This window comes from Nematolebias whitei, chromosome 7 (assembly GCF_014905685.2).
Source record: "Nematolebias whitei isolate Nwh7 chromosome 7, NemWhi1, whole genome shotgun sequence".
Classification (NCBI taxonomy): domain Eukaryota; kingdom Metazoa; phylum Chordata; class Actinopteri; order Cyprinodontiformes; family Rivulidae; genus Nematolebias; species Nematolebias whitei.
The window spans coordinates 5679157-5703500 of NC_056504.1; the positions used below are offsets into that span (position 1 = coordinate 5679157).

The 24344-nt window shown below is 40.0% G+C and overlaps 1 protein-coding gene across 2 annotated transcripts; it reads left to right on the top strand.

Moving 5' to 3' along the window:
- The first annotated feature begins 1045 nt into the window (after window positions 1-1045).
- mapk14b (mitogen-activated protein kinase 14b) lies at window positions 1046-24256 on the top strand. 2 transcript variants are annotated; one of them, XM_037678570.1, is made up of 12 exons: window positions 1046-1513; window positions 8717-8846; window positions 11339-11397; window positions 14734-14845; window positions 15256-15285; window positions 15452-15499; window positions 15596-15710; window positions 17432-17503; window positions 19797-19876; window positions 20807-20885; window positions 22144-22317; window positions 22403-24256. In XM_037678570.1, exons 1-12 carry the CDS (start codon window positions 1395-1397, stop codon window positions 22468-22470), a joined length of 1086 nt encoding a protein of 361 aa, XP_037534498.1. In that variant the 5' UTR covers window positions 1046-1394; the 3' UTR covers window positions 22471-24256. The 2 variants fall into 2 exon arrangements, with proteins under 2 accessions (XP_037534498.1, XP_037534497.1); XM_037678569.1 differs by lacking the exon at window positions 19797-19876 and adding an exon at window positions 20323-20402.
- Window positions 24257-24344: the final 88 nt, after the last annotated feature.

Genomic DNA, 24344 nt, shown 5'->3' on the forward strand with positions numbered 1-24344 from the left:
TATATGAGGAAATTGAAATGAACTAAGAAACTAAGAAATTTGTCAGCATTTTTCCCTTTTACATATTTTAATGATTTTGCATAGGACTTTAGCTCATTCTTCCAGTGGTTCACATTAGGTTTACATTTGAAAAAGCGACATTTATTAACATAATGTTTAGCTAATATAATCAAATTATTGATAGCATATTCATTATTTCCAATCTTATTAATTAACCCAAATTTGATTTCTTTTAAAGTGAGAGTAAGTAGCTGAATCCCTTTGGATTCGATCCACATTTTAAAATCAAGCCAAAATTGCTGAACTATCATGCAATCAAAGAAAAGATGTTCCAGGTTCTCACTCTCTGTCTCACAAAAAACACAGTTCCCAGTGTCCATTTTAAATTTTGTCCTTAAAAATTCCTTAGTAGGATAAATTCTATTTAAGATTTTAAATAGAATTTCTTTGGCTTTAGGAGGACCCGGAAATGATATAAAATTAGTTCTGATCTTTTTGATGTCTTCTTTACTAAAGTCCTTCAGAATATATTCTCTCCTAATTAAGTTAGGAGAGTAGTGATATGCACTATAGTAGTGATGAGTCCACTTCCAGACCAGCTCTTCTTTTTTTCTTTTCCTCACTCAGGGGGCGGGCGCAGCGGACTATTCAGCCAATCATGGCCGTTGTTCTGAGGCAAACGGAAACACGTCACAAGTAGGTCACATTGATTGGCTGGAGTTTCCAGCCAATCGTGCATTTGCTTGTAGACACAGATGCCTTCAGGGCTCACAAAAAAACTCGGACAAACAGTTGCGAGAGGCTGATGACAACCGATTACAACCACACATTCACGGAATGGTCCAATTATCGTATATTTGGCCTTCTTTGGGATTATTGATCGCACAGAGGGAAAAATTGTCGTACAAATACGATAATCATCGTACACCTGGCATCACTGAACCCGACTAAAAACGTACAGAGGGAGATTCACGTTGCAGTCCTCTTGAGAAACGGGATATCCCCGAGTTACTCAACAGCGCTCGCGAGAAAAACCGTTGCAGCCGTGAGCGCGCGGTGACGTCGGTGGACGTACGCGTTCACGTTTCCGCGCGCCTACCAACGCTAGCTGGGGCGAAAAATCCCCGAGCGAAAGATCCAGCGACAGCCAGCCTGAGCTTCCTGACTCAGAGGCTTAACCAGGTTGTCCGTGCGCTCCAGCGTGCGTGGAGAGGAGGGATTTCCCCGCAGCGAACTCGCACCGTATTTCCCCCTCTTTTGCACGACTGGAGGCTGAAGTTTTTCTCGACCGAGCGCGGTTTTTAGAGTTTCCACGGGAGCGCGGCGGCACCACTCGGCGCGTCGTGTAACGCGGGGAGGAGAGGGCAGAAGTTTCCGCTGGCGGAGCCGCAGGAATGTCGCACAACGAGAGACCCACGTTCTATCGACAGGAGCTCAACAAAACCGTGTGGGAAGTCCCGGAGCGCTACCAGAACCTGTCTCCCGTCGGCTCCGGTGCTTACGGATCCGTGTGGTGAGTAGCTGTCTGCAGGCGAAGGTTGCACAACGGGCGGACACACCGAGGCCCGTCCGAGCCGCTTGTTGTCAAAGTGCGCGTGCCTTTTGTGTACATGGTCGCTCGCGGGTTGTTGGAGCACTTTCCAGAAGAGCTTTTGTTTCAGAGGATCGGGATTATTCTCTCCTCTCGTCCTCTTTGCTCCTGTAAACACAAGGAAAGTGCTGCTGCATGTCTTTGGACTTGTTTATCGGTTCTGAAGGGGCTGACATGCCCGTACTTGCATCATATAAAGGGTCCCACCACCACCACCACCACCACCACCACCTCTTGGGGGCTAACCGCCCGAGGCGAGAATACTGTAGTACTCCTGCATGTACAACCTGCTACTTGACACATCCGAGTACTGCATACATTATGCATTTTCCAGCAGGGTGCAGCCTGCTGGGTACAAGCAAAGGGTGGGGTGGGGGGGGGAGTCACGTGGCTTTCGGAAAGTAGCCCCCCCGTGCACAGTGAGAGCTTTCTACAGGAACCCATCCGACGATGATGATGACTCTAGAATGATGTCACCCTTTTCTCCCGTCGTGCCTTACACACATGACTCACTGTCCCGAGCTTCGGTGGTGGTGGCCTCACCATCAGATCTGCAGTCACAACTCTGTGCTGCTCGTGCGCGCCCAGCGTCCACACGCGCACCACTTATTTATCAGTGCACACAAAACGTGCCCGGATTTACATTTGAAGACAGTAACGCAGCCTTCCAAGGCATTCAGATAAGAAGCCCACTTGTTGTAGTTTTACTTGTAATTCCACGGTAATACCATTTTCTTTTCTGTTCGTGCAGTTTTCTGGAGTTTGCAGAAGAATAAACTTTTTTTGTTGTTGTTGTCATTTGAAGGAGACGCTCCCTTTTCGTATTTCAGTTTGCATGCCAAACCTGAGCAAGAAACCTCCGAGGCCATTTTACGCATGCAGCTTTGAATAAATTCTCCACCCAGAGGGATCGGATCAGTGCTGCACCTTTAAATCTCATCCGAGGGTTTCTGAGAAGAATGAAAGCCATCTTCATACTTTCTCTGTTAACATTCACAGCTGGCGGATCTGTCAGCTGGTCGCCCTGCTGACAGTCTTTGTTGGTGGTGTCACAGCGCTGCTCAACCACTCCACCCTTTTCAATTAAATATATATATATATATATCTCCAGTATACTGCTTGTTATTTTCAGTCATACAAGAATATGACAACCAGTGAGCTGTTCTCTTAAATACCAGACACAGATTTGCATGGTTTGTGCAGAAAGGCATGCATGGGGCATGCATGCATATTTTAAATACTACGGATTCAGCAGAGTGAACATGCAGGCATTTAATAAAAATACATTTTTTTACAAATGTCAAACAGCTCAGTGCACATCTATGAAATATTTGCAGCCAAACATTAGGCTTTTGATCAGTTTTTAACTGTGTGCTCATCTGTGCTGAATGTTCTACATCAGGGCTATTTATCTTGAAAATAGGCCAAATATATATATATATTAAAAAGCACAAAAACAGGGGGTTTGAAGGCTACAGGTAATAATTATTGCTCGCCACTGAAATGCAAAGGTGGATATTAATGTTTTTGCATGTGTCTGTTACCAAAACGTTTCCTCAGCCATTAGACACATTTTAATAAAGGTTTTGCAAAAAGTAATAATTGAACGTACGTTCTCAGTGGATTAGTTTTTAGATTGAAGCCAGTTGTAGACTACCACACTCCACTGACCTTTATTCAACGCATATTCAGTTTGGTGTGGTAGTAGCTGAGACTGAACCCCAACGCGCACAGTGAGCACTAACAGACTGGGTTTATATGTTGCGTGAACCATTGGCGTCATTAAATACCAGTTGCTGTCGACTTGCTTTTTCGTGCAATTCGTTTTGAAATTGTCAAATTGTTTTACTGTTTTTTTTTTAAAGAGACATCTTTATACATGTAGTGAGCTTAGATGCCTGTAATAATAGTACATTTTATTTAAAAAGTGCCTTTCTGGAGGACACTGTACGGCGTAGAACAAAAAACAAATAAAAACCAAGGTAAGTGTAAAAAAATACAACACAGTGGAACATTAAATAATAATGTCACCTAAGCTGCTTTCGTGTGTCTGCGCTGCAGTCTCACCGCTGTTCACAGGTCAGGTAGAGAAGTCAATCAGACCCAAACCCTCACGGTTTACCAAAAAATTATGTTCTGGATTATTAGATTATGGAAGCTGGAACCAGAGATACTTTTAAAAGGCCCATCTCTGGCCTCCGGACTCTTGTTGAATAAACTGCACCGTCTTTCCAGCTGTAATTTCTGACTCCAGCATCTGGTCGTGTTGGGCTTGTGACTGAATTCTGGAGTGATGTTGCAGAACCGTTCATTACTCTTTAAAGTCCTGGATTAGCCTCACAAAACGGGTCAGCATGCAGATATTAGAACTGAAACCTACGACACGTAGATATTTCCTAGTTTAATTTTGTATTTTTTTAAGTGGAAGAAGTAATGAGGTGACGACTGGCATCTTAAATCTCATAATTATTTTTACAGCACGTTGTTTGCCTTCAGGTTGTCGGTAGAGCATCTCATGATATTACTGCGTTCATATTCCCTCTTATTAGCCTTTGCAGCATCTTGATGGCAGCAGGGCCGGGAATTTTAGGCACCTCACAATTCAATTTGATTATGTTTAGAGGGCTGTGATACGACTATGCAATGATTATTGATGCATTTTGATTATCTGCAATTGTCAGGTTTATGTACAGTCACCAGGAGGCAACAGGCACACTTGAGATTTTTATCTAAAACACTGAAACTGAAATACAGAGGTAGAGATACAAGTTGACAAATTGAAACAACTATGGCTTATTCTACAGAAATAAACAGTGATTTATAATATTTCTTATTAAAGAGCGCACAATAACCTAGATGCAAACTTTTCTATATCATTTTCAATGTTAAGCTAAGGCGAGTACCATCACAACTGTCACTGAAATGTAAACAAACATTACTAAAAACAGTCCTGCTATGATAACTCTTCCTTACAGACGTATTATGGGTTTAACAAAGAAAATGTGAAAAGACATAAAAACTTACTGCAGCAGATACGACAACTCTGCTCGAACAAACAGAACCACGCAGCCACTCTTAGAGGCAACATTTGAAAATCAATTCCCAGTCGTCCATGTGCTCCATTATGACATCTACTAAAAATAGATTACAACCCCCGTCCTTGGTTATTAGCTAGATCAACTTGGATTTCTATAATTGGAAGTTTGGTTATTTAAACCTGACTAGGATGAAAAAAAAATCTCTCACCTAACTAAGGTGGGTTAACATAGATTCTAGTCCTGTAAACACATTTGTGACGCCTTTTTTACTTTTTTTTTTTAGATCGAAGCATTTGGATTAGGCCTGTCGCAATAAACAATATATTAATTAAACGGCCCCGTGATGTGTGCTATTACTTTTATTGGCATTTCGAGTTACCATGGGGACGTAATTTGCGAACAAAGACGCAATATTTCACAAACTCCAGGAACTAGTTGGTGACTGCCCACTTATTATTCTACACCTGAAAAGCGTATCTTTTTCAACTTTAATGCGGCCCGAACCGCAACGTGGACCCCCACAAAAGTTATATCAAAACGACCGGCCCGGCTTTGGGAAGTGTGCACTTACTTTGATTGGCATTCGCAGTTACCATGGCGACAAAGATGCCAAATTTCCCATAGGAAATGAATAGGAGAAAACGCTTCACAGAAACTGAGTAGCATATGGAGCCATTTTGGTTCAACATGCAAGGAAGACACCTATTATTACCTATTACTCTTATTATTTAGTAATAATAATAATAAATATTAATTTTCAATTATTAATGTTAATAATGATCTGTTTTAATATTAATAATTATTAATATTACAAAGTAATATTTAATATTAATGCTAATTATTGGTGTGAGTATTATTATTTATTATTATTTATTACTATTTTAATAATAGCCAACAAATTAACAACATATTAATAATAATAATAATTAATATTTTTTATAATTATTAATATTAATGTTTAATATTAATAATAATTTAATTATAAATAGGCGGTCCCGTCAAAGTTTCTCCAGGAACTTTCTAGTTTTCATTTATCGGCTTTATCTTTTACGTCGTGTCTCTCTTTCTGCTACTAAGCTGAGAAGCTAAGCTACGAGCTAAGCTAACAGGCCGACCTCATGGAAAAAAAACCTCCGTCTTGTCGAAGCTCTAAAATTCACGGTTGAAACCCGTGCCTTCGTGCAAGAAGTTTTTCTCTGCAAAGAGAAGCGGAGAACTTGTTTACAGTTTTTTTATTAAAAGCTTTGTGTGAAAAATGTTCTGCTAAAGAGCTCAAACCGAGCGTCGGCCGTTTGAGAACCGTAGAGACAGCCCATGCCACGTCAAGGGGCCTCCCTCCTATTTTTCTTAAAGAGACACGCTGCTCACTCCCTCACTATCCATCCTTCAGTTCAAACAGTCTTATCAAATCTGACTTGACTATAACTGTATCCACAAACCAGTTTATTAAAATGTATCCCGTTTCTCAAAGATCACGTTATTGGCTCTTGAGGCTGCAGGGTCATATACACTCTTTATTATCTTGCTGTAGCTCCTGTCATAAAAGAGATTAAAACTTAAATTGACTCAGTGATAATATTGTATCCCTGCCTGAATCTTATTTTTTTAAGCATGGATGCATTTTAAATTCTCACATCTGTGCAAGGGAAGAGCAAACCGGTGTTTAAAAAGTGTGCCGTTGTATTAAAGTAAGCATCTTCTCAGTGTCCTGGTACTAATAATGTCGTAATAAAGCTTTCTGTGGTTTGCCAGATGACTCAGACTTGAATGATTTTCTGCTGTAGTGGTGAAATCCCCTGAAATATGACAAGGCGCTTATTACCGATATCTCAACAAATCAATTAATGTGCACGTTTGTGTGTGTGTGCTCGCGCTGCGTGCCTGCTACTCTGCAGCCTGGCGCTCCACCTCCCTGTGAAGCCTGCCTTACCATGCTGCTCCGTTTACAGCCCACACTTTACAACCACTTCTTATTGCACTTCCATTTATTACACACTAATTGGATGTTGTATGCTTAGACTCCTCTTGTTTGCCGTGCAGATTAGCAACACAGGGTGTGTGTGTGTGTGCGTCTCTCTCTCTTTTTTTGTCATTTAGGAATCTTGCTGTCTGTGTGCTGACTACGGGTTTTTCCTCACCAGCGACACACGCACGCAAGTTGTTCTGCAAGCCTCGAACTCTGGGTGTGGAAGATTATCTTGGACTTACTGGAAAAAACAGTGTGCTGTTATCGTAATGTTCTTCTCGTGGAGACATGGCACTCAGGGTCATAGTTTTCCTCTAACATTTGGATTGTTGGCATCAAAACCTGCTTTTTTTAATCCTCAGTGCATTAAAAAAGTGACACCGTTTACACTGCGGAGGAAACGAGCCTAATCTTTTTTTGTTTTCTAGTAGTTGACCAGGCCTCGAGTCTGTGCAGGCGGCTTTTGCCTCCTGTTTTCTCTAAAGTTCCTCTTGTTTTGAATTTAGTCAGCGGTCTGTCCATGTCGGCGAGAGCGTTTTTGAAAAACACGTGGCAACATAAACCCGAGCACAGTTTGTTTCCAGATTGATTTTGCAATCATCCTTGTTTTTATGCAGATTAAGTAATTGATCTGAAAGAGGCGTGGCGCAGAGGTTAGAGAAGGCGAGCTCGCGATAAGAAGGTTGTCGGTTCGAACCCCTGGACCAACAACATAAAAAATGTGAAAGGTGAAGCACACCTTCCTCCACCCTCATTTGCCTCACTCTGAGCCCTTGAGCAAGGCCTTAACCCCCACCATCTGCTCCCCCGGGCGCCCTCAGCTCCACACAGAGGCTGTGGTTGTGTCATGAAGAGCATCCGGTGTAAAAACAATGACCAAGTCTTGGTGCGAGTTGTTTCACTGTGGCGATCCCTGAAGAAGAGAGCGGCCGAAAAAAAAACAAGTGACCTGAAAAAGATGTGTCTTCAAAACACGTGGTGGTTCTCACAGACGCAGGAGCTGCGGGCCCATCTGCCCCTCCACGTGTTAGGACTGCAGTCTGTCAGATACATGTTAATACACTTATTTTAGATAATATACATGCAATGCATTTCTGGTTTATAAACGTTAAAAATGGAAATAAAAATGTCTCTAGATGGACAAAATAAAGAAAAAAACACATCAACATTTAAATGATTTGTTCTGATTTCTCACAAATCTTAGTTAAAATGTGCATTTCTAGTTCTGGTTCATGTTATTTGAAGATTGATTTTTTTTTTTTTACGCTTACGATTAAACTTAAGTCATTTATTGTACCCAGAGTGCATTTCACACTTTATTTTTAGTTATGCATTCGTTGCCATTATTTTTTTTTCTGCTTCACGTGTTGCTCTAAAATTACAGACGCAAACTACTTCAACTGCAATTAAAACGAGACGAACACTTTAAAAAGTACGAATGAAGTTGAAAGCAAAGCAACATTTTGAACACAACAGTAGAGCGTTTATGATTTAATGCTGCATATTAAATCAATGTGCTAAAAGCAGCTGCTGCTGTTTGACTTTTTCTATTTATGTCACTTTTTATTGCCAGAGACGTGTTCAGACATCATTTCAGTGTTTGTTCCTGCATCTTAATTAAAATGTATTTAGATATCGTAGCCATGTCGTTTTTTTTTTTTTTTTTTTTAAATTAATTATGATAATAACAAACATTTAGTGGTCTGTGAGTGACGTCTTTGACTTTAGGTCTGCAGACAGAGCTCAGATGATATGAACGCTTCAGCTTTTTCAACATGTAATTATTGTGAAATTAAAATCCTCTGTTCGGTCTTTTCCTGCGAGCATAACTTTGTTACAAATTTTCTGCAGGTTGTTTTTCCAGTAAACACTGGTGTGGTCTCAGTAGCTAATACAACAACTGGTTCAGTCTTGTTCTCTGTGCAGAATTAAGCTGCTCGCTGTAATAAGAAATGAAACGAAGGGCTCTGTGTTAGGCAACTGTTACCGAGTTAAATCCGCCCACACAGTCCTGCAAAGGCTCTTGTTGTTAGAAAACCATTTAGGTTTAGTTCGACAGCTGTTCGCAACCTGCTTCAATGTGTTTTTGTCGAAGCATTTCTTATATTTGTATGTTTGCAGTTCATCGTATGATGTAAAGACGGGCCTGAAGGTAGCGGTGAAGAAGTTGTCCAGACCTTTCCAGTCCATTATCCACGCAAAGAGAACCTACAGAGAGCTGCGGCTGCTTAAACACATGAAGCATGAGAACGTGAGTCACCTGCAGTCGAACCTCCTGTCTTTACGTCCCTCTGACTTGAAATGTGTTGCAGCTTAACGCCTCCGCAGAATCTTTAGCAAGTTGTGCTCTTAAAAATCATACCTGTGGTTTTCAGGGTGGCGATCCCTAGACAGACCTGCTCGCCTTGTTGAGAGTTATTTATTTATTTTCAAATAAGTGAGTAATATTTAAAGAAACCTGCTCCCAGGAATGTGAAGGGAGGGCCACGGGACATCAGGAGCTCATGAAGATTTCGTTCTGGGTAAAAAGAAGATAAATAGGCACGTCACACCCTGCGTTTATGAGGTTATGAGCTAACTATGTAGCAATAGTGGAAGAATAAAACCCTTAAACCGTCAGGCATTTTAACATGTTGGCCATGCATGAACTTCAGAATTGAACATTTAACTTTGAGCTGCTCAAAATGTAAAAACTAGCGTATAAAAAATTACCAGCTAGCACAACAAGCACATCATCATGAACATCGCACAACAGTCACTGGTGCTGTTGCTGCATCCTGCAGACACTTTACACTGGATGCATTTGACTGTGAGCGAGCCTTGAAGCCTCCGTACCTTCCCTTTAAGAGCAGCATAGGAGAAGGTCTAGCTAAGTGAAAGGGGAACAGTATTTTTGCTGCTTCAGTGTTGTGAACAATCCTTCAGTGTGACGTCAATTTATATTAGTAAGGGGGAAAAAAGAAACGAAGCTTGAAATTCTGTGGAAAGTCTGAAAGGGGAAAACCCACCGGCAGTGCAGCCATTGTGAAATCGAAGCCCATCCTGAGAAATGTGGTTCAACTTGAACAATAAAAAGTATACTAAATATCATACATTAACTGCTTTTCTTTAGGTCATCGCATATTTATGGAGCGACGCCTCGTATCGCTCGAGATCAGTGTTTCTAAACACTGACGTGACTCGTGCTCGAGCGTCGGTCTCACCAAGGTCTTCCAAAAAAAGACCTCGTATTAGATTGCTGGCACTCTGAAGTTGCCGTTTTTGAACACTTGTGTTTGAGCAGCTCACGAGCTGCAGTTCAGAACGTGCCGAAGAGCCGTTTCCGTGTGTTTCAAGGAGAGTCCTGTGGAAATGAATTCATCTAGTTTGATGGTGAAACCATGCAGAGTTAAAATAAGCAGGCCTCTTTATCAGTTCCGTACGAAACATTATTCAACCTCTTTTTATTAATTCATGCCCGCCCTTTTTGAACTCCTGAAACAGTTTGAGCAGTTATGTAGCTTGGTGTTGCACAAAGCACAGCTACTATAAATACCTCAGTGCATTCATTTGCAAAACAGGTTTTCCAGCGAACAAGGATTATTCAAGACCCGACAGTCCCCGCTTTGTAACTGCACCGAGCACAAGCTTGTATAAAGATCTGATGAGCAGTCTGCTTGAATTATAAAACCAACGTGCACGGTTTATGTAAGAGTATGCGCATGCAGTTGAGCCGTGATTCCTCATTACAGGGAACTAAATCACAAAGCTGCGCAGTTCTTTCATCTTAACTTCTGACTTACGCACACGAGGAGGTTCAGTGTTTTTGCTCATCCTGTTGCCAGGAGACTACCCGCGTTTTGATTTTTGGACAGCGTTGGCGAACCAATCGGTTGCTTGTTGTGGATCTGGCACCACCAATAAGCTGTGGGTTTGGGTCTTGTGTGGGTGGGACTTTCTGTGTACAGTATATGCAAACTACCTACATCCACCTCTTTTCTCATCTGCACCCCTGAGGGGGTGGGGGCAGGGTTAGCACTCGTTATCAGTGTGCATGCTTGCGTTTTATTCGACAGGAAAAGCAGGAGAGTGTGCAAAAGCAGGTGCTGCAGAGATGCTCGGCTCTTCCTCCGTGCGTTTTCTTTTTCTCCCTCATTTGTTGTGATTCATCTATGAAACGCTTCAGTCACATCCTTCACTTTCACTCGTCACTTCTGGTTTTCCTGTTCAACCGCTCGTTTGCACGATTGTATTGCAGTTAATGGCGTAGGCGCTGCAGCTCGTTATAATGTGCAATTAGGTTTGTGCAAAATATCCAGAAAGGATACCCTTTTTATTTGCATTGTCAACATTTTAAAAGTGCTTTTTAGACATCTGCTTAATGCGCACGCTTGACGACAACAGATAGGATTTCAGAGATGCAGGCAAACGTTCTCCGTATCAGTCACATGAATATAATTAAAGAGCTTGGTAACTAAAACAGAGACGCATTTTGACCTAGAGCTTGCTCCATAATCAAACGTAAACAGCTCAGATGAGATATGGGGAAAGAGAAGCGCATTTGGCTCGATCTACTTTAAACTCAGAGGCTTTCAGGTCAGTTTAGAAACTAGGTCTTGATAGAAATGATAAAATGTAACACCCTTGTCCGTCAGCGCTACTAAAACTACAATTTACACCAAAAATTGAACAAAAAACATTGCAGATTTATTGAAGTATTTAGTTTTGACTTGTTAGTAACTTCTTGTCCTCTCCTCTCTCCAGGTGATCGGCCTCTTAGACGTTTTTACTCCGGCGACGAGCTTAGACGAGTTCAACGACGTGTGAGTCATTTGTTTCTTTCCTCCTCACTCCCGTCTTTCAGCTTTGTTGCCTCTTTGTTGTCATACTTTGTGTTTCCTCTCTGCTGTAACTTCACTTCAAAACGTAAAACACCGTTTGTGGCAGCAGATGCTGGGGTGACTAACGCAGTCGAGTCACAACAGTTCTTCAGGCCGCAACTTTTTGTGAGTCCAGCAGCTCGTGGAGCGTTGTACGAAGGTGAATGTAGGGTGAACAAAGCACATCGCAGCTAGTCTCCATGGCAACAGCCATCTGGCAGTCTCCGGGTATACAGCGTGCATGTGTGGACCGACTACTCAATCAGCATCCTTGAATTCTCCGCCTGGTGTTGCGTCACCAGCTTGTTGCACATTTTGTGGAAACGTGCGATGAACCACAACATTCAGGCTGCAAGACACCTCCTTTAGATGATCAGCAGTGAAAGCAGTGAGGCCCGTCCTCCCAGTGCTAAAGAGCAGTATGGGTGTAGCTTGCTCACAGGGCAGCCATATTACTGATCTTTTGTCATGAATCTAGGTCAGATATATCGTGCACAGCGCAGACTTCATAGGCTTAAAGACACATGGTGTGCAGAGGGCCTGGTGTTTGTACTAAATGCAGCAGACACATCTGTGTTTATGTTTAATTTAAACCTAGAAACTGATTTGAAAATCCAGTTTTTGTTACGACTAAGCTTTGATGTTAGGAAATGTGTGTGAAAAAGAGTGTTCTTTGTTAAACCTTTACATTAATGCTATATTTATTTGTCTTTTGCATCGGTTTTGAAACAAACATGTTTAGTTTTTTTCGTTGTGGACAAAAGTAGCTACGGCTTATATTCAGTATCTACAGGTAATTCATGTTGGGGATGCACGATATTATCGGCACGGTATCGGTATCGGTCGATATTAGCGATAAAGTTAAATATCGGAAATCAGTCATTCCATCAAAAATTACTCACTGATATATAAAAGGTGCTGTTTATATATGTAACTATATAAACAGTGCCTTTTATATCAGTGGAAGCTCTGTAGTCTCTGTAAGTAGGTCTAGGGGGGAAAAATCAGTATCGGCTATCGGCCAAAAATCCATTATCGTGTGTCCCTAATTTTCAACTCAACTTTATTTTGGTAAATTAAAAACATTACAAAAAAGGAAAACAATATAAAATGGTAAATTGATTATTTACCAAAAAAGGAATAGGCTGAAGCCGAGGCTTATACTTGCCTACCCTGTTCATAGACTCAGCAGTTTACACCATGACAAATATCTACTGTCCACATATAAGTACACATACAGACATTTACCATGTATTTAAAGATTTAAATATGCTTGTATATAATACATACATATACTCACATTACATACATTGTTACACAATACATATATACATCTACATAGCATCTCCATAAGCTTTTATAATTTTATATTTAAAGGCTCTTTTAAAGCTCACCAAAAAAACATATTTATTCCAGTTTTACACCGATAACTGAAGTACATCTTGATTTTACTTTACTTTTCTCTTTAGCTTGTTCAAATATTAACAAACCTCATACATTATATTTACTCTCTCTTAACTTAGATATTTTCTGAATTCCTGAAGGAATACTTTTATTCAGTGCTTTATACATTATTCCCAGTATTTTTATATAAACAATGTCATTAAATTTTAAAGTATTACTTTGAATAAAGAGTTTATTAGGTGGTTCACAATATCCCACTTTATTAATAAGTCTAATTGCTTTTTATTTGTAACTTTATTCATATGTCAATAGTAGTTTTATTTGCATTTCCCCATATTTCTGAGCAATATGACAAGTAGGACATAATCAAGGAAGAGTATTTAATATGCAAGCCTTTTACATTTATTAAATCTTTTATTTTAAACAATATTCCAATAGTTTTTGCAATTTTATTTTTAATATATTCAATATGAGGCTTCCAACTAAGTTTGCTGTCCAGAATGATACCTAAAAATTTTGTCTCATAACCTCTGTTGATTTCAACTCCATTTATATGTAACTTTATTATTATAAATCCGATTACCTGAAAATACCATAATTTTTTTTCATTTAAAGATATCTTATTATAATCAAACCACTTTTTTTTTTTAACTCAGCTAGCTCTTTTTCTGCTATTTGTATTAATTCATCCATATTCTTTCCAGAAAAGAAAAACTCATGATTAGTTAATTAATTATTAATTAATTCATGTTTTAACGATCAGTTGATAAATCCCAAACTTGTAGCAGAAGAAAGGGGAACGGACAGATTAAAAAACAACAAAAAAATGATTACATATATCGAATGAAAAACCATTATCTACCAGTCACACGAGCGTCCCCGGTCCGTCAGTTCGTTTATGTTCTCCAGTGTGTGTCAAACTCATTAAGAGGGGCACTTTTAAAGATGCATGTACTTTGATCAACTACAGCCATGTAGACCACGTTCCCTTCCTCTCAGACTTCCTGGATTTCAACGCTGCTTGTATGATGAGAAGCAGGTGCTTAACATGATTTATCATCTTCTTCTGAGTCAGAGTCAGAGTTTCTTTATTGTCATTCGCACCTCATGTGGTACATGTGGTGGAGCGAAATTATGTACACGGGGTCCCAGTTACATCCAACAATAAAATGTATAAGAAAAACAGCAATAACATCTAAGATATTAACTAAGAAAAACATCAACTAAATATACACTAAGCACTCATAACATAAAACATTGAACATCAGCACAAACATGAACACATCAACATTGAAACAGATCAGCAGCAACATGAAACAGATCAGCAGCAACATGAAACAAATCAGCAGCAACATGATATGATTATTCTAGTTAGAGATTCATGAGTCTAACAGCCTCAGGGTAGAAGCTGTTCCTCAGTCTAGTGGTTCTACACTTAATGCTCCTCAACCTCCTTCCTGAGGGGAGTGGGGCAAAAAGTGAGTGTGCTGGGTGAGTGTGGTCCTTCATGATGCAGGTGGCCCTCTTCCTGCATCTGGAGGTGTAGATGTCTGTGATGGTGGGGAGGCTGACTCCAACATCTTCTGTGCAGCCTTCACCACTCTCTGCAAAGCTTTTCTTTCTGCAGCTGTGCAGCCTCTGTGCAAATAACATGAAATTATTTGTTTGATACACGTTTTTTTTCTGGTTATATTTTCTCAGAATTTACCTCCAATCCACAAAAATGTGTTTGCTTTAAAAATATAGCGTCTTTGAAATCGTTTCTAATGTGTTTTAAAAGTAAAACACGACGATAAACAATGTTTCAACGAGTCAAAACCCAAAGAACTGTTGTGGAAAACACCATTTTGATTTTACGACGTTATAATTTTGCAGATATTTGGTGACGCATCTTATGGGAGCGGATCTGAACAACATCGTAAAGTGTCAGAAGTTGACTGACGACCACGTTCAGTTCCTCATCTACCAGATCCTCAGAGGCTTGAAGGTCGGTGAGCTTTTGCTTCTGAACGTTCAGGCTGCTTCACTAAAGTCACTGAGGCACACGCAAATGATCACTTATAGAAAAAAATACAACGTATTCTTTAATTTTTAGCTGAATACATATTCATTTATGCTCTAATTAGAATATATTACTGGTTTGTTGAACTTCTCTATAACTGAGCTTAGATATTTAGCTTTCTAATGTGTGTGTGTGTAAAAGAAACAAATCAGTGCCAGAATCAACTCAGAGCTCTTGAGTGTGTTTGATATTTGACTTTTGTCCCGATTCTTAAAAACACACACAAACAACGAAAAGCTGCTTGAACAGATTAAATGTAATCACCGAAAGAATACTGTAAATGTCTTTGTTTCCGAGCAGAGTTTCTAAGTCTGCTTTTCTTTCTCCTCCCTCAGTACATCCACTCTGCAGATATCATCCACAGAGTAAGTGATGACTCCCGAGCATGTACATAAACTCCGAAGATTAAGATAATCTGATTTCTTCCAACCAAAGCAAACAGTCACTGCGCTTTTTAAACATTTTATTTGCTGAAAGAAAGGAACATTAGGCGTGTGTATTTTTTCCCTTGACTTCTATCTGTTTGTTTAGGACTTGAAGCCCAGCAATCTGGCTGTAAACGAAGACTGTGAGCTTAAGGTGGGGAACCAGTCATTACAGAGATTATCATAAACGATGTGGATCGTCGCAGAATGCAGGGTGTTCAGTGGAGTCTGCTGTCTTCTCGTCTCGCAGATCCTTGACTTTGGTTTGGCACGGCACACAGATGATGAAATGACGGGATACGTTGCCACCCGGTGGTACCGAGCCCCTGAGATCATGCTGAACTGGATGCACTACAACATGACAGGTGAGCCGACACACATTTAGTCATGCAGCGAAAATAATCATCTGATCGTGCACACATTCACAGAACCTCGATCAGGGGTGTCCAAATGTTTTCATATGTGGGCCAAAACTTGAGGTGAAAGGACCCGTGGGCCATAAAAATGTGAATTTAACTCTCAGTGTGAACAATATTTTGGAGAAAGGACCAAAGTTTACTGATTTTGATGGAGAAGGAGTTTTAAGTTGTTATAGATCAAAACGTTAAAAGCCTCATAAACACTGAGTTTATATATTTTTTTTATTTAAAAGGATTTATTTATTTGATTTGTTGGGTTTATGTTGTTTTCTTGTGTTTGGAAAGTTAATTTTAGTCTGTTTTCAGCAACAAAAGCGTAATTTGAGTAAGTGTCCTTTTAAAAGGGGGTCCATCAGTCTTTTGGATCACGGATGGCCCAAATGGCTGATCCAAGTTCTGAAAAATGGTCCAGCTGTCAGTCGCTACATCAGATTCATAGACGGTTTGATAAAGTTGGTCAACTCATATGTAGATGACACCACGTTATATTAATTTAAAAATGTCCAACTTCCCTCGTAATTATTTTATCAACTGCAATATTTAGTCAAGTTTTATGAATCATCATCCAAAAGTCTCCTTTCTGGTAGAAACCAGTAAATGGATTTTGGTTATTTGCACCATGAAGTGAAAATAAAAAGATTATAGCCAAAGGTTTGCATTTTGCTTAATTTTGCTCATTTTGTGAAGATTGTTTTTCATCTGTTTTGCTGTTAAACCTAAATGTTATATATAAAAGGATTACCAACATATTTACAGAAAGTCTACATTAACCTCTTAAGCCTGCTGGCCAAAATGGTACCATTCTTAAACTGCAGTTGTGGGCCGCTCAAAATCACTGCCAGGGCCGCAAATGGCCCTCGGGCCACACTTTGGACACCCCTGACCTCGCTCATATTACATCGCTGAATTGCACAGATTTGTTTCCCCTCCAAAACGTGACGCAGAGACAGAATTATATTCTGCACCTGCTTTGTCCCATTTAGGGTATTTTCTCTTTACAATGAACTTGTTTCCTGAAGATGCTGAGAATCATTTTTAGTCTTAATTGCCTTTTAAGTGGCCTTTTTACTGCAGTAAAGTTGAATTTCATATGTTACTGGGTAAATTAATGTTGGGATTTTCTTGGTCATCTTATTACAAGGCTCTGCTAAAAGCTAGTTTTTGATCAATTGCAGCTATTGCTCAATTCCATTGCGGTCCAACTTTTTATGCTTTGATTGGCCGCCGCCAAAAGAGCTGTGCCAGTGTGTGCACACATGCACATTAGTTGTGTAAGCAAAATATCTCACGAACCAGCGGATGTATTTTTGTTAAAACCTGCAGAAAGTAGTCACTGGATGTGCTGATTACCTTTAGAAGTGAACCCAGTTCACGATGTCTAAGCTAAAACTTGGTGTGGTAGTCGCTGAGAGACGTTCCCAAAACATGCTCCGAACACAGATTGCACGAGTCGACATTAAGTGCGAGTGCTGATGGCGTTTTTTTTATTTTTTCTAGATTTGACTAAAACATTTGTTTCTTTTCAGTAGAAGCCAATCTTAGTTTAAAACTTTGACATGAAAGGAGGCGTGCGATATAATGTTAGGTGTTTAATTGACCGTGTCTTTAAAAGACGTTTTGTTTCAACGCTTGCTTTATGTGCTAATGAACGTTTTTCTGTTCGACAGTGGATATCTGGTCAGTGGGTTGCATCATGGCAGAACTTCTCACAGGACGGACGCTCTTCCCTGGCACAGATCGTATCCTTTCACCTCTGTCGCTTCCATGCACTCCTGTTGTCCACATTTATGTGGTTCTGTGCATCTTGGGGCGGGTCAATGCAGCGCACTTGATTTTAGATGTACAGTACCTGCACTAAAAGCACTGTCGGCGTAGGTAAATGAATTGTTTTACATAGCACCGTCAGCCTCTTGCAAAACTCGTTTTTAAAAACAGTTGTACCCTATCCAGGCTGACCTGAACGCCACGCTAAGAGTCACAGTTTGTACGTTGCATTCCAGAACAGCGGAGGAATCTTGTGCATGAACACTATGTCCTAAAAATGCAGTAGCATTGAGGTTAACGTTTCTGTCCGATGCTTGGCTCAGTTCTGCTGACTCTCCACTGTGCAGTACTTTTTCCTGCTTCCCTCCCACAGAGACTCCCATGAACCAGTACTGCAACCACGCATGCACGTACACGCACACCCTCGTGACAACACACATGCTCGCATGCAAATACAGAGGCCATGGTTGTGTTAAAACGTAAAAGCACGTTACATAATGTGTTTGTGTTTCCTGCTTGAAATGATCAATGGGCTCGTCCACTCCTTCGCTGCATGTTCTCCGTGGGCGTGTGTTTGAGCTTGTACCCTTTCACCAGATCTGAACCGCTCTCAGGTGCCAGTTATATAAACAGCAAACTTCTGTTGTATTTCCTCCAACCTGTCTGAATGAAATCTGATCTTCGTGTATACAGTCCGAGGCGACGCAGGTGTGAGCGGCACTTGTAGGTTCGGCGTAATTTGCCAGACGACCTGCGTGATATGTCTTTTCTTTTATCCGTATAAAAAGAGACTAGGTTAAAGTTTGCTGCGCGATGGAGTTTTATTGACTTTATCTACTAACATGCTGTTTCAAGGAGCCAGATATTTAAAGTCTCGTGTTTAGTTACTGTTTTCATCCGTAGACCTGCAGCTAATTTACCAGCGAGCATTAAAGTACTAGTTCAGCTCTTTGGCAGTGAGCGTTATTTAATTAAATTTTTAATTACTGTAATTATTTAATTTTTCTAACATAAGAAGGGTATACAAAGGTATTTAGGGAGAGAAAATACTAATAAAAAAATAACTAAAAATATGAGAAACAAGCTAAAATGTGCTACAATAGCTGTACTGTAGCACGTTTTAGCCACCCATCGTTGATTTATGAACTATTAACATATTACCTGTTGTAGATAGCTCTTTACTTGTTAACCTTTATTTAATCAGGCAAATCCCATTGAGAGATCACACATCTCTTTTGCAAGGGGGCCTGAAGGCAGCCTAACATGCATGTTTTTGGTTTGAATGATTTCAGTTTGGAGAAATCGTTTATTTCTGACAGACTGACGAGCTCATGGCTAGTCTGAGCAGGGCCAAGACCAAAGTGGACTGCTACCATCTTAAACATTCAAGTTTTAGGTATTCTGGCTAAAATGCTGAACTTTTTCTAGTTTCAGTTTCATGTTTTGATTTATTCAATTTATTAAATACTGCTTTGTAGGTGACTGAAGATACTCACGATTAACTGCATATTTAATTTGTGACAAGTTTGTTGGCATTATCCTATCGTAACTAGACTATTGACTTTTTTGTCAAATAATAAATAAATTAAAAAAGTTAAATTTCTTGTCATTAAAGAGCAAGAACAGGACGCGTAGATAAAGACCTGCAGCAGATGGACCCATCTATGAACTGAAACAGATTTATAACGGACGACATTTGCAGAAACTACAGATAAAATAAACCGCTTTTGTTGACGTAGGTCATGTTTAGTTTGCTTAATGAAGAGCTCAGGTTTCCATGGGCATGACCTACATCTTACAGAGCAACAGCAAATAAACAAGAAGCTTTCTGATTAGGTAATTTATCAACGTGGTCACACTTGCTGTTAAAGACACATTACTTGCTCTGATGTCAAGCAGTTCTACAGATGAATAAATTAAATACTAATGCATCAAAGAGCTTTGACAAATTGTGTTTTCGTGTCATTTTTCTTTGCCTCATGCTTTGATACAACATGCTTGAATGTGAAATGTGTCACAAGCATCTTGGATCATTATTTTGTTTGCAAACTGAACGATGCGCAGGGAACCCTTTTTATTTAACTTTAATTATTACTGCACGACAGTGTGGCACAGTAGAGCCCATTTTAGTTCCTCCTGCTTCATCTTAGCTTCACTTTGGGAAGAAGTTACCTTTATTTTGCATGCAGATCACATGTTGCACATGCGATCTCCTTCATGAACGCCCTCCATCTTTTGTTTTTTTTTTCCTTCATGTGAGTGTGGTAGACATTGATCAGTTGAAGCTTATAATGATGCTCGTCGGAACCCCAGGGCCCGAGCTCTTGGTGAAAATCTCCTCAGACTCTGTGAGTGTCAAAAGTCCCATCCATCTCAGTGTTGTTGCCTCTGATGCCGCTCTGTGTTGCTCTGGTAGCAGTTGGGGTACTTTCTTGTGTCGATGCTTTCACGTTGTGCGTTTCAGTACGCCATTTCCTAAATTGACCTTTGAACTCAAACCTTTGATTTCGACGCCTTTCCTGCATGTTCTATTGTTTTCGTGGAGCCTTCTGCCCTCTTTTATTGACTGCTGGGCTTCACTTAAAGGTGTCCTCTCCCGCTAACAGTCAAAGGTCACGCTGTTCTAAAACTCAGGCTCTTGTCTCTTCACCCCCACTCCATGTCCCACCCCCCACCCCACCACACACACATATACACTTTTGCTCTTTCGACCTGCTACCTAAATTTCCTCCGTGAGCACCCGTGCTTTCTGCTGAGCTCCATGCTGCGATACCCCTTGACTCAGAAGCTTTAGATATAAACCAGCTGCAGCAGATAATGCGCCTGACGGGGACTCCCCCAGCCTCACTCATAAGCAGGATGCCCAGCCACGAGGTGAGACCCGCTCCCCCCTTTCGCTTTCCCACACGGTCCTTCAGCAGCGGTCCGGTTCCTCGTTTGTTTACAGGCTTTCCTTCCACACTTCCAAGCACGCCAGCCGCTGCTCGCTCTTCACGTGCTCCCCGTTTCCTTTCTGACTCACTGTGCTCGTGACTGCAGGGTTTGTCAGAGAGCCGGACCAGAGCAGATACAGCTCTGATCAGCTGTGCAGCTTTGTTCTTAAAGCTCGAATGGCTTGACTTTTGTGTAACGAGTGTTATTAACTGGACTGTTTTGAATGCACTTACTCAAAAGTTTGAACGTATTTTGCTCAGTCGAACTGGATGAGTAGTTGCGTCAGAATTTGTAAAACTTTTTTTTTCTTTAAAATTGTTTACACCGTTGCTCTTTCTTCACAGGCAAGGAACTACATCAGTTCACTTCCCCACATGCCCAAGAGGAACTTTGCTGATGTGTTTATTGGTGCCAACCCTCTTGGTGAGTTTTTATTTTTTTCATTTTTAGACTCTGGCTTGTATCACTGCTGGCTCTCTGATTCCCTCTAATGGAATCATACAGACATGACTATGAGTTTTTTTTAGTTTTATTATTATTATTCAGATAAAAAGTTTCCTGGCTTGAACAAAAAAAAATAATTAAAATGGGATATTTGTAATTTAGTAAGCTTACTTTCTGTGTCTGCCTTGGTGACCACGTGTTCTCCTCTACTCCTCTTTTGTGTGGGGTTCCACAGGGCTCAGTCTTAGGCCCCCTCCTCTTCATGCTGTACCTGCTCCCTCTTGGCTTTATTTTTAAAACGTATGGGACCTCCTTTCATTGTTATGCGGATGATACACAGATATATGTCCTGCTAAAGACAAAGGACTCTTAACTTTCTCAGCCCTTTGTTTTCATGTGTGGAGGACATCAAAGCCTGGATGGCTATGAACTTCTTAAAGTTCATTGAGGAAAAGTCTGAGGTGATGGTCTTTGGAAGCGCCACTGAGATTCCCAATATAAATGTTGGTTCCTTGGCCCAGTACATCAGGCCAACTATTACAAACCTACGGGTCAAATTTGATGCTGGACTAAAATTAGCATGTATCGCTCAGCTTTAGAGTTTACAGAACGCTGCTGCACGGTTTTATCTGGCACACAAAACTTTGACCACATTTCTCCTGTTTTAGCCTCCCTGCACTGGCTGCCTGTACATTCTAGGATTAATTTTAAAATTATTTTATTTGCTTTTAAAGCTCTAAATGGACTTGCCATCTGTCCAAGTTGCTACATCTTGTTCCTCTTTCTGTTCCTGTTTATTCCCATAGATTCCTGTTAATTCCCATTTTAAGTTTCGAACTTTAAAAAATTCCTGGAATTATCAACCCTGTGCACACAAACCGTTTGAAACTTTTCTGTCATCAAGTATCTCAGCCCTGAAATAAAAGAACTAAAAAATGTTGAAACAATTTTACCAAATGCTCATTATTTTATACTGAAGAATACTTTTATCCTGGTGTTAAAGCAGGCAAACTTTTGCAGTAAATGCACATATGTTCATATCAAAACTAGTTTTAAGAAACAAAGAAATCTCAGCATTGGAGTCACAAAAGGCATGAGATTAGGAAACTTTCACTGTGTGTAATTTTAAAGTAATCCCTGTGTCGTGGTGTCTTTGGACAGAGTCATGTGATGAATGACCTCATCAGTGGTATTAAACATGCATTCATTATTGTTCACACTTGTTTTGCTGCTGTAGCTGTGGACTTGCTGGAAAAAATGCTCGTGTTGGACACAGACAAGCGGATCACAGCGTCTGAGGCTCTGGCCCACTCCTACTTCGCTCAGTACCACGATCCAGACGACGAGCCCGAAGCGGAGCCTTACGACCAGAGCTTTGAAAGCCGCGAGCTGGACATTGAGGAGTGGAAGAGTAAGCTGGCACAGAACGGAGTCAGGATTTGAATGGAGTCCATTATAATGGTAAATAATCTTCTTGTTGTGTTTTGTTCTTTCAGGGTTAACCTACGAAGAGGTTCTCAGCTTTGTGCCGCCATCTTTAGATGAAGACGAGATGGAATCGTGAGGGGAAGGCACCTTTTTCTTTAGCTGTATTTGACTTTATTAATTTTTTTTTCATGAAACACTCTTAAAATTGTCAATCTCACGTGACTATCCATCACTTTTCTTACTCGCACACAGCCATGACATTCAAGTGCCTGCCATCGTTCATATCTGGGAGGACGTTGTGATAACAGATGGGGGGAAGAACAGAAGCAAAACTTCTGTTCATGTCGTCCCTCGTCTTTCTGATTTTGTTACCTTTTTATCCCTACATGATGAGGCCAAGTTTAAACTCATGCTTTTTGTTTAGTTTCTGCCTCAAACTTTTCATTTTTTATTGTGTTTCCCCTCAAAGAAAGACAACAAATAACAACAAATCAGAGAATGAGACTTTCAGATTCCTGTTTTTAAATTTTTACTACTTGGCAGGAAACATTACAACAGAAAATGTGTCTTTCTTTCACATGTCAGATTAAATGTTACTGTGTGGACAGGACTGTGTAGATATTACAGCAAGCAGTATTTGTACATAAGTATTTCAGGCAAAATGATTACCTTATTATGTAATAATCATAACTTGCTGGGCCGCACCGTAGCCCACCTCTTTAACAGTATGACTCTGATCACTAAGGTTTGTCCACAAATAGCATAATATTTGTAATTTATAAATAGTTATGTACAGAATAGGAGGAAAATAAGTGAAATATAAATTCATTCTGATGAGAAAAGGGTTAGGCTTTATATTTCTTGCTGGTTTTGTAGACTTAGATTATTTTTTTCTCCACGAAAATGATTTTGTAGCGTACTTGATATTCATTTCACCAAATGTTTAAAAGTTTCCACCGGTTTTCTTATTAATTCATAACATTTCTGTAGTTAAAACAATTTGTTTTATAGCTGTCCGCTCCAGTATCCCAGCAGCTCAGTGAAAACAGGTTTGGTGTGGTAATTTATTCAGATTTCCATAAAACAAACATCTCGCAGTTTAATTTAATGACATTACATTTTAAAACCACAGTACAATTATTGTTTGTTTGAATGTTCGGGGCTCCGCATGGCCCTGTATTTATGAGCTTTTTGTTCTGTTTGTATATCAGTGTAAAAGAGAATTATTATTTGTTGGAATATTAGGTTTTTGTTATTTATGGAAAGCTTGTTGTATCAGTATCCAAACGCATCAATGACTGCAGTTACAGCTCCTGTTTCTAAACCAACCAACCAATAAAAAGAACCATTTAGTTTAGAGTTATTGGTACATTAAGGTTTGCTGAAAATGTCACATGTTAAACAATCCTGTTTAGATAAACATTGACAATAATCATAAGAAGCAAAGTGTGTATTCCAGTCAAATCACTATTTATGCAACAACGCACTAAATTGCAGAACTTTTTTTCTGAAGCAAAAACCTTTTTTCATTTTAGACCCCAGTTAAATGTCACAAACATGTTGTATCCACATTTTGTCACCACTTGTTTCATGGTTTTAATCGTCTAATATTTTAAGTTACTCCCTGCGTTTTTAAATCAAGAGTTGATGTAATTCAGTTGTGTATACGGAGCTGTAGCACCGTATTGTTCGGTTAAATGTATTAGCAGGGCATGAGTGGACGTTTACTCACTGGATGCTGAAGCCTCACACTTTGTCATATTTTTTTACACAACTGCATCTGTTTAATATTTATCTTCTCATCTCAAATGTCAACGATTGTTCTGGTTTTGCTTGCTTAATTATTATTTTTTGGTTCTTGACCGTATGTACCAAGAACAGTGGGCCGTGCTCTCTGTAAATATAACACCATCAGACAAATAAAGGCTACTATTTTTCAAAGCTGTAACTGGAGTTTATTGTGTTTGTGTCTGTTGTTACTGTATGTCTCCACTAGGGGGCAGAGGAGCA